The sequence below is a fragment of the Protomyctophum parallelum genome, assembly GCF_964188405.1.
Source record: "Protomyctophum parallelum genome assembly, chromosome: 8".
Lineage (NCBI taxonomy): Eukaryota > Metazoa > Chordata > Actinopteri > Myctophiformes > Myctophidae > Protomyctophum > Protomyctophum parallelum.
In genome coordinates, this window is record NC_139703.1 from 1298569 (window position 1) to 1315251 (window position 16683).

The following is a 16683-nucleotide window of genomic DNA, read 5'->3' on the forward strand; positions in this document are numbered from 1 at the left end:
TGGTCAAACGATTTCGATTTAGGAATTTAGCAGACGCTCTTAACCCAGAGCAACTTACAGTAAGCAAGGAATGTATACTGTATAGCCTAGGTAATATATCAAAATGCATAGAAATAGTCTGTACATTGAAACGATACACACTATAGGATTACATTTTAGCTTAAGCCTGCAAGATCGTCAAGCCTAGAGCAAGTGCTAGTACGAGCTAAGGTAAACAGTAAACATAACATTGATTTTCTTTTGCGATATGCATGTATAGAAACACATTTACCTAAAGTGTCACACTTATCCCTCGCTCTGCAAATGTCCTGCCTGGTGATGAAGACAGATCAAAAAATATCACACTTTAGCACACACTCAGGAGAGCATGTTTACTCAACCACACTTTAGCACACACTCAGGAGAGCATGTTTACTCAACCACACTTTAGCACACACTCAGGAGAGCATGTTTACTCAACCACACTTTAGCACACACTCAGGAGAGCATGTTTACTCAACCACGCTAATGCTTAAAGCCTTTTGTGCACCAGGTCCTAATTTTCCATCTTGATTCCACACAATCCAATGATTACAAGTTCATGACACAAAAGAAAGAAAATAAAAAGTTCAGAACCGTTTCGACGGTCAAGTTTGTAAGGCAGATTGGTAGCTCAATATCCTCAGATAATATGGACAAAAAGAAAAGATGTTTGTAGTAAAAGTGTCTCATAATATTGTCAATAATAAATGGCTGATGGCACAAGTTCTTTCTATAGAAAGTGTATAAAAAACAAACAAAAACATATAAATGCACACGCGTGTGCACGGGTCCAGTGCATGCACGCACGCTGCAGGAGCGCGTATGCGTGAAAGCTCCCCCCACACATCAGCTTCTGGCTAGGGAAACACTGATATGCTGTGTCATGATGTGTCAGAGTGTACCTGGTGATGAGGATGTGCTGTGTCATGATGTGTCAGAGTGTACCTGGTGATGAGGATGTGCTGTGTCATGATGTGTCAGAGTGTACCTGGTGATGAGGATGTGCTGTGTCATGATGTGTCAGAGTGTACCTGGTGATGAGGATTGCTGTGTCGTGGTGTGAGTGGTGGCTGTCATCTAGCATGTTCTGGTCCTGCTGCCAGATGCAGAAGTTTTTTAAAGTGGTCTGTGCATTAAAGGAAATGGCTGGACCCTCCTGACAGAGAGAGAGAGAGAGAGAGAGAGAGAGAGAGAGAGAGAGATACAGAGAGAGAGAGAGAGAGAGAGAGAGACAGACAGACAGACAGACAGACAACATGCATGAGTGAAGGTTGAATGCTGCTGCGTTGTGTGCTCAAAGTTGTGATCAGTGGATATCGTCACTGTCGGGCAGAACCTCTTAGCTCCATATTGAAACTTTGTGTTTTTTCCGTAAATTAATTTCCCTAATTGATCATACTTTAGCGTCACATAAAAGTGACGCACAATAGCAGCTCTACAAGCTTGAAACGTGGCTTGAGCGTGTCAATCTGCAATTTTTTAATTTGAAACAGTTTTGGTTTCCACCTGACAGAGGCGATATGAAAACACTCAAGTCTCAAGTCTCATCTCACCAGCTCGTTGCTTATTATGACTAACTTCACAATCACAATGTTAATCAGATTGCCAATGCTGGGGTCCCTGTAGATGGAAGACACCTGGAAGGAAAAGCAAAGGGGGGGGGGAAAGTTACCAAACATTTTTAACCACCATTTTTTTGTCCACCTTTACACAAAATATGGTTACACCTGTTTTTTTTTAAGTGATTTAAAATTGTCAGTGTGTGAAACATTTAAGAGAATGGATGGACACTAATTAGGAGTCATTTCTTCTATGCGCTTTTGAGAGTTACATGAAACAGCTATTGCCGTGCAATTTCGATTATTATTATTTTCTTTGCAGGGAAAAACCGGGAACTCGGGCTGACTGAAGCGAGAAGCTGATAATGAGGCCTGAGTCCCTGTGGAGGAGGCAGCCTTTGCCAGGGCCAGAATATAGGTCAACCCCCCCACCCCCCAATAGACAAAGCCAGTATCTGAAGTATAGCCAGTATATGTATGCTATCTAATACCTGGTCAGATTTGCTAACATTCATCACAGCTGTCAGACAGAAAGTCTCTGCGTCAAGCTGCAGACCCCCCCCCCTCTCCATTCCCCAGCTGTTTGAAAGCGAGGTTTTACCCCTGCCCTAGGCTACCCTTTCTCCCCCCTCCTCAAAAAGGCCGGCCGACTTGTGGCGAGCAGCCCCCCAAGCGGGACGAGCATTTACACGGATGTGCTGAGCAGGAACATTACAATACATACTGTACACACAGTGCACTGGAAGGAATAAACAAAACATCAGAAGTGCATAATATCGTCTCTGTCGGGGGGGAAACCTCATATGTCCAAAAAACATTACCTTATTAAAGGATTCAAATTCAAAAACAGGAAAAGTACCAGATAGACATTTTTGATCTGCTATTTTGGATACTTTTGTGTGACGCTGCAGTTTGATCAAGTAGGGCGTACATTTACGGGGGGGACGAAAAAACACAAAAAGATAAAAAATATGGAGATAAGAGGTTTCTGCCCGACAGCAGCGATAATAATGGATGAAATTCACACACGTGCAGCAAACCCTGTGTGTTTTATATCCCACCCCCTGGCACAAACGCCCATCATCACCCCCCCCACCCCCCCACCCCCCCGCGGCCGAAATACAAACGAAAAACGTGCGAGGAGGGCGGCGCCGTGCAACCACTCGAGCGGAGCTGGCAGCGCGACGATGATTGATGACTCACGATGGACATTAAGGTGAGGATGTAGTGCTGGAGGTTGCTCCCGTGGTGCTGCACCATCTTGCTGTCGGCGACCACCATGACTTCCACGTAGCGCGGGTAGGACAGGAAGCGCTTTGATCTCCTGTGAGGTCCCGAGTCTCCTCCGCCGCCGCCGCCGCCGCTGCTGCTGCTGCTATCATTGGACGGTCCGCCCTCTGATCTGAGCGAGGCATCGCCGAGCAGCCCGGCACTCAGAGACTCCAAGTCATTAAGCATGGTGCTGCCAGGGGTGGCGGCGGTCGACCCCATTATGGCCCCCACCGCCGCTGGCCTTTTCTTCTTCTTCTGCTTCAGCTTGTTGTGCCTCTTGTTGTGTCGGTGTTCGTGTCCTGGAGAGAGAGAGAGAGAGAGAGAGAGAGAGAGAGAGAGAGAGAGATAGGGGAATGTCAAAAGAGTTTGACCAGATGAAGAGCCTTGGCTCGAAACGTCGTCAACAATAAACTTTCGGAGCAGATGAGTGTGCAGGTTCTCTTCTCTTTTTTTGATGTCACTTTTCAACCCAGCACCTCCACTAAGTGATCAGCCCTGTGTGCTCCAGTGATATACATATTTTACTAGTTTCTGAATGTCACCATTACAACATTTAAAACAGCAAAAACAGCTCATCTACAAGCTTAGAACAACAGCTATTTCTGCTATTGCTGCATTTCTGTTTCAGGTCTTGAGCTAAAAGGTTTGGGAACCACCGACATGGATGGACGGCTGATGGATGATGTGGTAAAGTGAAGGGGGCGATACATTTCAAGCATCCGATGTGTGTTTGTGATGCAAATGTACGCTGTCTGAGTGTGTGTTGTTTATGCCTCCAACGGTGGCCGTTCCGGGAGTGTATAGAATGTAAAAGTAATGCTTCCCCTGCCTCTCACGTTTGTTTATCGTCGCTGAAAGAATGGCTTGACAAATTAATATTGCCTGAAGTGAAGTGTCTCTCTTTCGTTCTATGCTCGTCTCTCTCTCTCTCTCTCTCTCTCTGAAGTGTGTGTGTGTGTGTGGGGGGGGGGGTAAACCTGGCACTCATCATCGGCCTGAATTCAATCATGAAGTGGCAACAACCACAATGTTGTTGTCGAGGGCCATGCTTTTAGTTCTCTCAGCATGCTTGGATTCACCTGCAATGCCAACACCGTGTCCCAAAAGTGATGCTATAATGTACACTGCAGCACAAAATGTGGATCTGGTTGCAAACGTGCTGCTTATTAGGATTCATGACTGTAGATCAAAAACGAAAGCCAGTTTTTTTTTCTGCAGCACAGAGGTACAAAGAAGGTTTGTATAAAGGCAGAATAGTGGTTCCTATTCATTCATTTTGGGATGAGAAAAAAAAGAAAGAAAGCGCTCACACACACACAGAACCGTTAACCCATACAAAACAAACCCAATTCCATTCATATCTACGACACACAACGTAACATACACACACAGAGACAGATGGACGGTGGACACAAACTGAAAACCAAGACAGATGCAGAAACATGCTTCAAATGTTTTACACACAATCTGGATTTGTTTCGATTGCGTAAACGTTTTGAGGCTGGTATCGTTTCAGCGTCTATACAATTGACACAGTGTCTTGACAGCGGCAGGTCTGTCCAAGTGGAGCTTATCAAAGGAGCAGAGGAAGTGCAAGAGTCAACAGGAAGTCCAGGCAGTAAACTGAGATGGGATGATACGCGAGTGAACCTCCAAAAAACGGCTTTTCCTGTGTGAGAGAGCTCGGTTTTCAAAGTGCTCTCACTGTCGCAGCGTAGCTGCAGGCATAGCGGTGCTGACTGAACAGGCTTTAACCTGATTTATTTGCAGGTTCGGGCAGACGTATCGCCGGCTGACCTTTCAGAACGGAGATAAGTTGCCACTCCACATTCTGCTGAATCAAAGGTATTATTTTTAGTACTGTAAGAGTACAATACGGGGGGGGGGGGGTGTTAGTACAAAGTGCCCTGTAATGATCATAAGGCTTATAGGAACAAAAGGATTCAAGACATCTCAACATGCAAATGCAAAACAAAACAAAAATGCGAAGATGGCAGATCTCAAGCTGAGACGGGTTGCAATGTGACACGCTGTGAGCTTGTAGATCTATTGTAGAGCTTGCAGAGCTATTTCAGTTATTCGTCATACGAATTAAGTCAAAGTCAAGTGGTTAACTTATTGAAATATATAAAAGATTAAATGTTTGCTTCTGGGGGTCCCTGGAACAAAATATGTTGACATGGGGGTCCGCGGCCAAATACATATAGTTTTGGGGGTCCTTGACATGAACATCTTTGAGAACCACTGAGATTTAGAAGTCATTTGTAGAATCGGCCTTAGGTCTTAATGGGTTAAAAAGAGCTGTACGTTTGCCAAGCCACGTTCACACTTGTTTTTATCTTGGCTTTAACTCACACCTTTTAGGCCTGGTGAAGCTGTTCCACCGGCGCTTCCAATCAGATAATCATCAGCTGGCATATTACATTTTACTCTAAATCGCTCCGTTTACTGTTACATAATCGGTTCCTGTTGGGGGGGATTCATAATATAGAAGACATTAGAGGTGATGCTGAGGAAACGATTACGCCTGCTGCTTACGTCTGTGGGAACCGGTTTAAAAGGCCTTATAAAGATGTCTTTATCACAAACGTACCGGCACCATGTGCGTGTTGTGCACTCACAGACCTTAATTGCGAACGCAGTGATTGCGAACGCTGTGAGCACTTACTATGAGACCCTGCAGATCATGTCTGTGTGTGTGTGTGTCTGTGTGTGTGTCTGTCCCGCTGTGACACCACCCGCCCGCCACCAGAGGGCGCAGCTGTAGCACACACACACAGGGCGCAGCTGTAGCACACACACACACACACACACACACACACACACACACGAGCTGCGTTCGCTTCCCGCGTTTGCGCGTCTTACTTGTAATATAGACATACATACATATATACATGTGTAGCAGAGCGGCTCAGAGTCTCTGCCCAATGACCAAACAGCCTAATATCTCCTCTGGCCAAGGGGGGGATTTCCCCTTTAGGCTACTGAAGTAGTTCTCAGACTTTTTCATGTCAAGGAGGACCCCCAACATGTGTATTGTATTATGTATTTTGTCAGGGACACCCCTCTGAAAATATGTTGTGTCGGTTAAGCTCCCAGCCCGCGTCTATGTCGACATGTCCCTGAGCAAAGCACGTAACCCCTAACAGCTCCCCCCTGAGCGGCGCGCTTATCATGACCATCTGAGTGGCCATCAGCTGGGTGAAGAGTAACCGGGAGAGTGGGCACCTGAAGATTAAATTGCCAAAAAATATTACGCCAAAATGTACACAAAAAAGTACATGCTTGAATGTTTAACATTTAAGGGACAATATTTCATTTTATTATGGGCATAGACAAGAAGTTGAAGGGTAAAATGATGTACTGAGCTAGTTCAAATCATCTATAGGCGACTTTACAATACTTTGGTGTCTAGTTGAATAAAAGAACGCTTGCCCCAAAACTCTCTCGCAATACTATGCCTAAACCTAACCTTATACCTAGACTTAACCTCAGTGAAGCTATGCTTAACCCTACAAAAAGTATTCCTAACCTTAACCTAAGAAGGTCCGCAAAATAAATGGGGGTGATAGTGTTTTGGGGCGAACGTTCTGGTTACCCTTTAGTTCAAAGTTCTTTATTTTGTTGTTTTCCATTTAGGAAATAAATCTCATTCTACAAATACCTTCTAGAACCAGTAGTTCTCAAACTACGCTCTCAAAGGACGCCCAAATTGATATATATGGCCACGGACGCCCCATCTGAAAATGGTTTGTGTGCCAGGGACGCCAAGAAGAGAAAATGCCGAAATAGCAGATGTACAAGCTCACAGCGTGTCACTTCGTGCCACGCTGTGATCTGCTTTTTTTGAGTACCACTGTTCGAAATCCTTTCCACATTGCATATGCCTCGTCATCATCGCACCTGCTCCAAATTACCTACCGGGTGTGCGGAAGTCATCTCTCTATGAGTACCACTGTTCGAAATCCTAAGATATTTCTGAAAAACATATAGTATAGCTCAAATCTAAAATGACACTTTCCACTGGTTTTAAAGGGTTTACAAGTCAAAGTAAAGTGCCCCTCTTCCTTCATAAGCTGACCCCTATTTTCCCAGCAGGCATTGACATTTTGACATTGAGGTGCAAACAGGGCAGTCAGTCACATGGAGGACGCTACGCTAAGGTGAAGTCTAACTACAGCACACAAATTACAGTCAGACTTCCCAGGCGGCTAATGCAAAATAGTAATGTCTGAATCAGCACAGCGTGTCTGTGCGTGCGCGTGTGTGTTTGTGCGTGCGTGTGCATATGCATTTGTCTATGTGTGTGTGTGTGTGTGTGTGTGTGTGTGTGTGTGTGTGTGTGTGTGTGTGTGTGTGTGTGTGAGGGTGTGTGTGTGTGTGTGTGTGTCTGCGTGCTCTCCGTGCATGCCATCACCCATCACTATTTATCATCTCTGTCCGGTGGAAACCATTATGTCCAAAACATTGAAAAACAAAACCAAAACAAAAGTAGCAGATCTATAAATTCGAAACGTGGCACGAATCAGCTTCTTTTGTGTGACGCTTTAGTATGAATGTATGATCAAGTAGGGTGTTAATTTACCAGGGGGCCGGACACACACACACAAATATTGGGATTTCTACCATAGACATAGAAAGGTAGACGCCTCCTTCGGCTCTGGGGCGTCTGTATCTCAAGTGAGGGCAACCTCCGTGCTGGTGCCAAGGAAAGTAATGAAAGGAAGGGACGTGAGTAACGTGACTGGATGCCGGGCGCACTTCCGCCCTCAGTGCGATACAGGTCGCAATGATTTGCAGCGGCGAATGAGGCATCTAAGGTATTTAATATATCTATGGTTTCTACCCCAACAACATGCAACACAGTACCTGAAGTATCACAGGCCGAGTCTTCGTTGTCCGACTCTGCTTGTTTCTTGGGCGCACTCTTCAAGTACACGATGTGAGGTTTGGTGTGTTCTTCTTGGTAGTGCTCTCCTTTGTAGCTGTGAAGGGGCTCCACGAAATACTCCCCTTCTGGAGACCTGAAAGTGCCAAGCTGCAGAGAGAGAACAACATGCAGAAGGAATTATTAGTTCATTAGAAGCAGCAGTAGAACAGTTGAAGCATGGTTTGTGGTTGGTTTCATTGCCATCTAGTAGATCACTGCAAATGAGCCGTTCACCAAGACCTCCCAACGTTGTTGTAATTCAAAGGACAATTATAATGGTGAAATACACGTGTTTACATGAGCGAGGAAAGAGTGAAGTACCTATGATGATGCCTATCAGAATAAACAATTGGGACTATTAATTTCAGCTGTTTTGCTTTCTTGGCAGAGCTCTGTTACATTTTTACATGGCTTAGTCCTTTGGTTCTCAAAACGGGGTCAGGGCACGCCCAGGGGTGCTTACTTTGTGCAAATCGGACTATCTTTTTTTTCTTTTTATGGGAACATTTTAAACTCAAATATTTGCTTCTGGAGGTCCCTGGCACAAAATATTTTTGAGATGGTTATCTGCTGCCAAATATACATAATTTTGGGGGTCTTTCACATGAAAATAGTTTGAGAATCACGGCCGTAGTTGGTTCTAGCCCAGTGCTTCTCAAACTTTTTCACTGATGTTTGGTCGAGGACCCCCCCATGTGAAAATGTTTTGTGCCAGAAACAGAAACCTTTTCCTAAACAATACCAAATATACAAGCTTAAAGCATGTCACAAAGTGACATGCTGTGACCTCTTCTCTTCACATCTTTTTGAATAGCCAACATATAAATGCTTTACATGTTGCTTTTGCTGTGGACCCACCGTGGACCCCCCTCCCTGTAGACCACCCCACTTTGAGAACCAATGTTCTAGCCTATACTTGCTAACGTGGAAACGGCATGCGAAGTGCCATATACCATAGCCAGTACTAAAAGCTAGATGGAGCTCATTGCTAGATGTAGTTTAGCTATACATTTAGTGCCCATTATTTTCTCTCGCGGTTCAACTGAACTGACTGTAAGCTGCTTGCTGACGCTCAGCTGGCTGCACGTGGAAGCCCATGGTGACGACATAGCCCTGTGCCAGGAGAAACACAGTGCTTTGATATGTTTGGCACCAAGTCCAATCTATACAGATAATAGCCTCCCCTGATAACACCAAGACAAAATGTATAATAATCAGGGAACCACTGATTATTCTGCCATCTTGTGTTTAAAAAAGCACCGCGTCAATAAATAATGGCGGTCAGATAAAGTTTGACAGGGTTTATTGTTATTGTATTATAAGCCGGCTGTGTGTGTGTGTGTGTGTGTGTGTGTGTGTCTGCTGAGCAAAGTGTGCTGCTGCATATTTATGAAAATGTCAGCTCATTCCCCCTGAAGCGCTCAGCGGAGCAGCATTATTCTATGTTGGTTTCGATTTGTCATTTGAGGAATAAATTAACCTTTGATATCAGATACGTGAGTTGAATATAATATCATGATATATTTAACCCCGGTGTGCACTTTGTGCCCGGGAGTGCTTCTCTCATGTCAGTCACCACCATGCCTGCTGGGAGTCACTCTGGGACCGTGTCGAATCGCCGGCCCCTTGATGACGTCAGCACTGCCTGCACCACTAGTAGTGCTGCTTGCATGGGAGTGCGTAAGGACACGGTTTCTCAACGCCTGGTCCGGGGCCCGACAGTGGTCCACATGGACCCTTGTATGTACAACAGTGTAGAAATCTTCCTAGTCCTTTATTTTGTTGTTTTCCATTTAGGAAAAACAATCTTTAATTAAGACCTGAGGCCCATTCTACAAATGCCTTCTAAACCAGTAGTTCAGTTTTTCATGCCAATTGGACCCCAAATTGATATGGCCACGGATGCCCCATCCATAACCCACTGCAAGTTATCCAGTCAGTTATGTACAAATTTAACTTTTCCCCCCTTCTCTCTCTCTCTCTCTCTTGGACGTCATATTGTCTCTTTATTGTTAATGGCGTTTAATGTTTGTGTTGGCACCGTCTGTTTCACATCAACATGAGTTAGACTTTAATATATTAGCGCCCCTCACTTCACAGTGTGATTTTTTTTTTTTTACTTTATACGCCCCCAATTCCGAAAGTGTAGCTATAACTAGTACAAAGGGAGAGTTAAATACAGACAGAACCATTATTGGACCCACTGGTGGTCCCCGAACCCGACGTTGAGAAGCAGTGCGTTAGCGCATACGTCACAGCACACAGACTAGTGTAGTGTGCCTTCAACTTGACTCTGTGAGTCTGGTTAGTGGACTCTTGGGAAAACTATACAAGAAGCGGCAGCGCTCGCTCTATCTAATCGAATATGTATAGCTGTTCTTTATTATCAATTTATCACTGTCCAGTCAGTTAGGGGCCTGGCTATAGCAGGCTATTAATGCGAAAATGGGACAAATGCGCTCGCACACACAAAGCTGTAGAGGCCTCTCCGCGTAAAAGGGTATCCGACCTATTAAAACCAACTGTCAGGTGGGAATGAATGACATGACAGTTTTAACCGACATATAATAGGCCCTACAGTCCAATTAGCAAAACCACCCGCACCATGCATGGCACTTTAGCCACTTCAAACTCCTATATTCGTCTACTGCTCTTGTTTCTATGCGCAGTGTGAGCTTATAGATCTGCTATTACTGGCGAATGCTATTACTGACGAATGCCCCCCACCCCTCCCTCCCTCCCCAGCCCAGGACAAAAAACCAAACACAGGGGGCGTCGGGGTTCAAGTGGTTTAACCAACCGTGCGTAAAACAACTCACCAGTCCAGAGCACAAACTGATGACCGCGGCGTGCTGCGTGTGAGCGTTCACATGGCCTTTATAGAAGCAGTGCTGGAGCTCCGTGTCCTCCTCCTCCTCCTCCCCCGTGTCACCCTCCTCCTCTTCGGGCAAAAGATCCGTTACGTTCCCCCCTCCTCCTCTGGGTACTCCTACTCCGAGTATTGTCACAGTGTACAGCGGTGCGATAAATCCAGACTCCAGTGTGAGGTTGAGGTGGTAGCTCTGCCCGAAGGCGGAGATCCTGTAGTGGATGTTCGGCGAGGCCCATTGGTCCGTGATGGTGGTGCCGGCGGTGGTGTTGGGGCTGCTGCTCGTCTGATGATCGCCTCCCGTTAAACTTCGCTTTTTCCTCTTGAAGTGCACGCTCGTTGGGAACTTGTCGCCGGCTTCGTTCACCCGCACCGGCGTTACGATCTCATATGCGCCGATCTCTTTGACTGTATGGGAAACACACACACAAATGTATTTTAGCTATAGAGAAATCACGCCATTTCTAATTGAGAGGTTTCGAAATATGACATTAATTAGGTAACATGTATTCACTCATGTGCATGTGTGGCTAAACAATGAACACAATTAACTGTGTTGTTGCTGCAAGGTGGCCAAAAACCATCCAATATAAACTTCTAGGTCTAAAGCAGTTCAACTGTTCAAGCAATGAAAGTCATGTGCTTGGCTCTGGCTGATCTTGGGAGAGAAAAAAAAAAGTCATTCATTCTGTGCCCCCGTGTGTAGAACTATTAGAATACAACAACGCATCCAATCATGGCAGCAGCCAGCCAGCCAGCCAGCGAGCGAGCGCAACAATACTTTACCTTTGCTTGAATTCAAACGCAACCTCCCCGTAGACACGACAACTTTCAAGAAGAAATCAGGGAACAGCAGAAACCCGAACCCCCAGAGGAGCACATGCATGATTGTCCACGTTCTGCGGAGAGCGGCGGCAGCCCCGAATCAATCCTGTAGTAGTCCTCCACCTCCTCCTCCTCCTCCTCTCCACCACCTCCTCCTCTTCCTCCACCTCCTCCTCCTCCTCCTCCTGCACTGTCCGGCCCGGTGGCGGTGCTGCTGCTCCGGTACTGCTCCGCTGGCCACTCGGCCTTTCCGCCGGTAGTTATTCCGACTCTCAAGCACCACACGCGCGTCTCCCGGTCCCCCCTGCCACATCCAATGGGTTTGTATTATTATTATCCGCGACTCTCGAGTGGATGGTTCCTGCTGCTGCTGGCCGGTAAATGGGACGTGGTGGTGGTGGTGGTGGCGGTGAGCGGCTCGCGGTGGATCCCCTGGCGAACATGCATAACTGCAAAGAGGGGTGGGTTTGCTCAGACAGGCGGACTTGTGGTGGGCTCTGTACTAGTGCAAGGCTTTGGACCAGAGCTCTCTCTCTCCCTCTATCTCTCTCTCTCTCTCTCTCTCTCTCTCTCTCTCTCTCTCTCTCTCTCTCCGAGGGGCGGCGCTCAGAGTCGAGGCAAAGGTACACTACACTGGTGGTGCTACAGCTACAGGGAGAGTGAGTGAGGCCACTCCCGTTAGTTCTGTAATGACAAGAGTAGAAAAGAAGGGGAGGGGAGAGGGGGTCAACTTGGACATTAATTACGAGTCGACTAAAGCAGGACTGAGTCTGTGCTTTGCTTGGTGTGTTGTTAATGTTTGTTACTGGTGTGCGGCAAACTGGTTGGCAGCTCTTCACCGTCTCAAACGTTTCCATGTCAAAGGATGGGCCCCTAAATTAATATGCATGCTATTATTTGGCCATGGACCCCTATCTGGAAAATAGTATTTTTTTTTTTTTTAATATTTGTATTAATTATCTCACTTTTTCTGCGTGGGGACACCTCCTGGTGACCACCACCATCATCCATCAAGGACTCCTGGGGTTTCACTATACTTTGAGAGGCATTGCAATCCAAAATGCAAGATGGAAACTTTGGAAAGCAGCCTTATAGTAAATATGAGGTCGTCAGTATGGGTGCTGCCAAAGGCATTGTTTTGGTGATAATGCTAATGGATTTATGAGTCTTAGCATCCTCCACAGCATGGCTTCTTCGTAGGATCCTTTGTTACGTTGAAGATCAAAGACTGAGCTGCTATAGGTATCCAGTCAGCGGTCTGCCCGGTCTCGCATTAAGCAGGCAGAAAAAGGCTGACAGGAGAGATTGAAACTTTAAAGCAGCACAATGTAACTTTGTTTTTAACCCTAGAACACTAAACACGACACGGGTGATTTTCACCCGGACATTTATATTTTTGTGATTTTCATAGTGTTGCTGATGTCTGAAGTGGGCCTAGGCCTACCTTCATGATGCTCAGTGACATTATAGAAGGTAGGTGTTCTCACTGTTCTGGTGAATTTCCCCCATGTTTAGTGATAGAGTGATTTTCTTCTTCATTTCTATTATTTTTAGGAATATGTTTTAAAATACTATATGCACGTTTACCGATTTTGTGATAGGGCCCTTTGATATCATTATCTTACTATTTTTCGTTGTTTTGTGAAAAGTCATGATGAAATATTAAAGAAGAGTATAGCTCAAGTTGCCATGTATTGTTGTAGGCCTACTTCGATATATTTTGATGAGATTTTTTTGGGGGGGGTAAAATATACCCCGTGTTTAGTGATGGTGTAACAAAAATATGTTTATTGTTCTAGGGTTGATGAATAGAATGCACATTTTGTCCAATCTGTATGGCAGAGAACATAAGGTTGTACAATTGGGGTGGTATTTTGTCTCCCTGCTCTACTATTGAGACGTATAGATTGTGTCAAAGGTCATGTCTCAACTATTCAAGAGTTAGATTAAATGTATCCCCTGAGAAAGCAGGCAGGCTCTATTAGCTCAATGGAAAAAAAAGATAAAGAAAAAAAAATATTGAAATCCTAGGAAAGTTACAGTGTGTCTTTAATAGTTGAACTTTAAAAAATATCTAAATCAAATGAAAGAGAAATTCAAATGAACTTACAACAATACACCAACTCACAGGACATGTCACAGCCATAATCAAAAAGCTCCACACAGCGAAATCCTCGAATTATCTATCACAGAGTTTCACAGCTGCAGTATGAAACAGTATACACCGGATCAATTAGTTTTGATTTAAAGTCTCACTTGTGTGTGACACTATACTAGATAGAATGTTACAGTAAGATTTATTATTATGAACATCATATGTTCAAGACACCGGAGAGGCCCGGGTGGGGGGCGGTGACATTATTGCTTACTAGCCCATTCTGACCGGGCACCCATTTTGGTGTCAGCATCATGTTATGCTTTAGCTATTTAAAAATAGCAGATCTACAAGCTCATATCGCGCCACCGAGTGGCGCGATACGAGCTTGTAGGTCTGCTATTTTTGAAAAATCGAAGAGCGACTGACATTTTTAGAATCTGATCTCAGGTCAGAATGGGTTCATCAGACCAGTGTGTGTCCGGCGGAAACCTCGTATGAATCTGATCTCAGGTCAGAATGGGCTAGGCCTAAACAGAGTCGTACTCCAAGTAAATTAACTTCATGCACACCCTCCCCCCCCCCTCCCCCTCCCATTTGAAGCAAAGAGACATAAATAAATGTCACCAGCCATTTTGCTCATGCATCACTTCAGTTTGATTTCCCGGTGTCATCGCTCCGAGTGGCGAACCACATCACTGCAGGGCCTCCGCGGACATTCCCCCGCCCCGCAGGACCGTATGTGGTGATAAACGTTAGCAGATGGCACACATGACTTTACAGCTCATTTGCAGAGCACGATTAACACACACAGACAGATGCATGCACGTACGTACACACACACACACACACACACACACAAGAGCGAGCGAGCGTGCACACACATACACACACACGCATACACGTCACCATTAAGGACGGTTTAGTGTAACTTGGTTATGCATGCAGGTGCACACGTAAAACAATAGTCTCATAGGAAATGCCTGTGGTATCTTTTGGGGGGTGGGGGTAAGGGTAAACGCATGCCCAATGTGGGAACCTCTCTGATCAAAGACAGACCAAAAATAGTTGCCGTGAACTTTTGTCATGCCAGTCCTTACCTTTAGGGTTTGCAACAATGTGCAAAACGGAACGACTGATCAAAGTGGCGGCATTATTCTAAACACAGATAACGTTTCTCACATAAATTACCATCAACTTTTATGATCGTAGCCTTTGATATGTACAGTATGATGAAACCCCATAAACCAGCCTACTGTTAGACATCACCATATCGGCTCTGTCGGGTGGAAACCTCCTATGTCCAAAACTGTTACTTTTCAGGATTCAAATTCAAAAGTAGCAGATCTGCAAGCTCAAAACGTGTCACTTTGGCACCAAGTTTTGGTCTTGTGGATCTGATACTTTTGATGCTTTCGTGTGACGCTGTGGTATGATCAAGTAGGGGCGTTAATTTACGCAAAAAAAAAAGTTCAAATGCAGACATAGGAGGTTTTTGCCCTGACAGCGACGATATATCATCTTACTCTTGAAAAAGCAAGTCGCAGGCCACCCATCCTGACACCCCTGACAGTAGCTCTGAAGCCTGGAGGGCTCACTACACTGTTAGTGCTGGAGATTGTTGTTTACGTTGAACGGCATACACAAAAGGCGTGTGTGGAGGAGTTGGAGGCCTTATAGTAGCTCTCACAGCTTTGCCTTCACATGTGGGCTATGAGTTAGTTGCTCTGCACTAGCCTCTCTCTCGCCGTTTGGGAATTCTTCCACAGAGAGGGGAGTCAGGGGACAGTAAAACGTCAATATGGTCCTTGCACAGTGCTGGTTCACAGATCCAGGGGGGACCCCCTTTAAACATGCAAGCCTTTCATTTACAATTAGTCCCTGTTTCCCAGAACTCTCCATAAAGCTTATTTTTATGGCACAGGGGGTCACAGGTTAAAGTAAAAAACAGCGAGAGAATTATTTCCTCAAGACATTGGCTTGAAATGTGCAGCGATTGCACCTAAAAAAAGACCACATACGTACACACTACACTGACTACAGGTTCCATGTTTGTACATGAACTTGTGTGGTCACAAGGTTAAAAGGTCAGGAGAGACACAGCAAGGGTTTTTTTTCCCCCTCTCAGGCTATCAAGAGTCCTGCCAGGTCAAAGGTCATTTTTTAAATAAATCCTCTGCACATTGTACTGTATTATCGTTGTTGTCGAGGATTATTTTTTTCCTTTTCTTTTCTTGCTTATGGCCGCCTGGAGCACAGCTGTAGTGAAGTCTCTGCCCTACACAAGGAGGATACCTCATGTGATGTTCTGCGGGCAAAGTCTTTATCTGCATTCAGGAAACAGCCGTTCTTAAGGCGTTCATTTTCTGTTACTGGGCACCTGGGAGCTGATGGTGTTCTGCCTGTCAGCTGGTTGATTGTCCGCCATGCCTTGCGGCTAAAGTGAGTGAAATCGATTGACTCCACAACTTGGGTCCACCTTGATGGCGTCCAGCTTCTGCACAAGTGCCGTTGCAAACTCATCCACTTCTTCCCTGGAGCTTGCTTGCTGGTAGACATGCAGGAGGTGGCTGCAGCGCTCTTCATCCCAGCCCGGGGTGTAGTTTGCGTAAAAGCCACAGGGAGTGGTTTTCCTTGCTGCCTCCAAGGATACTTCGCAGTAAGCTGCATACCAGACATTTTCTTTGTCCTCAGTGAATGACTGCCAGTTTTGCCTTTCGAAAGTTCCATCTCTCGACGCGTTTGCCTGCTACTGGCTCCCTCTGGCCTCTTGCACCCCGGTCTGCCAGCTGGGTGATCGTGACTGGCTGGCGACATTAGTTTTGCAAGCTGGTCTTGCACCATTTCTTGCTACTCACGGAGAAGGCCGCATGAAGGCGGTCGTCATCTCCTCCACACTCTCTCTAATCTTTGATTACAGCGTGGCTCTGCAGGAGTCTAGCCATATACTGTAAGAGTATGGCTGTCTGTCTAATCTTGCAAAACCGCTGGATCGATCAGCGAAAAATATCTTGTCCATAAATATTTGTGTCTGCCGATGTGGAATTGTTTTTCCCATGTGGATCCCGAGATCTACATGATTGTATTATACCCTCGTAATATTGTGTTATAT

At 45.5% G+C, this 16683-nt stretch overlaps 1 protein-coding gene across 1 annotated transcript in view; it reads right to left on the reverse strand.

The window, feature by feature from the left end:
• Positions 1 to 11966, reverse strand: part of adamts9 (ADAM metallopeptidase with thrombospondin type 1 motif, 9) — a 64177-nt gene extending 52211 nt beyond the window's left edge. Inside the window, exons 1-7 of the mRNA XM_083771927.1 lie at positions 11438 to 11966; positions 10602 to 11059; positions 7722 to 7890; positions 2784 to 3151; positions 1575 to 1658; positions 1053 to 1177; positions 272 to 312 (exon numbers count right to left, since the gene is read on the reverse strand). Of these exons, the coding sequence (XP_083628053.1) occupies positions 272 to 312; positions 1053 to 1177; positions 1575 to 1658; positions 2784 to 3151; positions 7722 to 7890; positions 10602 to 11059; positions 11438 to 11537 (1345 nt within the window). The 5' untranslated portion in view covers positions 11538 to 11966. The remainder of the gene's footprint in view (positions 1 to 271; positions 313 to 1052; positions 1178 to 1574; positions 1659 to 2783; positions 3152 to 7721; positions 7891 to 10601; positions 11060 to 11437) is intronic.
• Positions 11967 to 16683: the final 4717 nt, after the last annotated feature.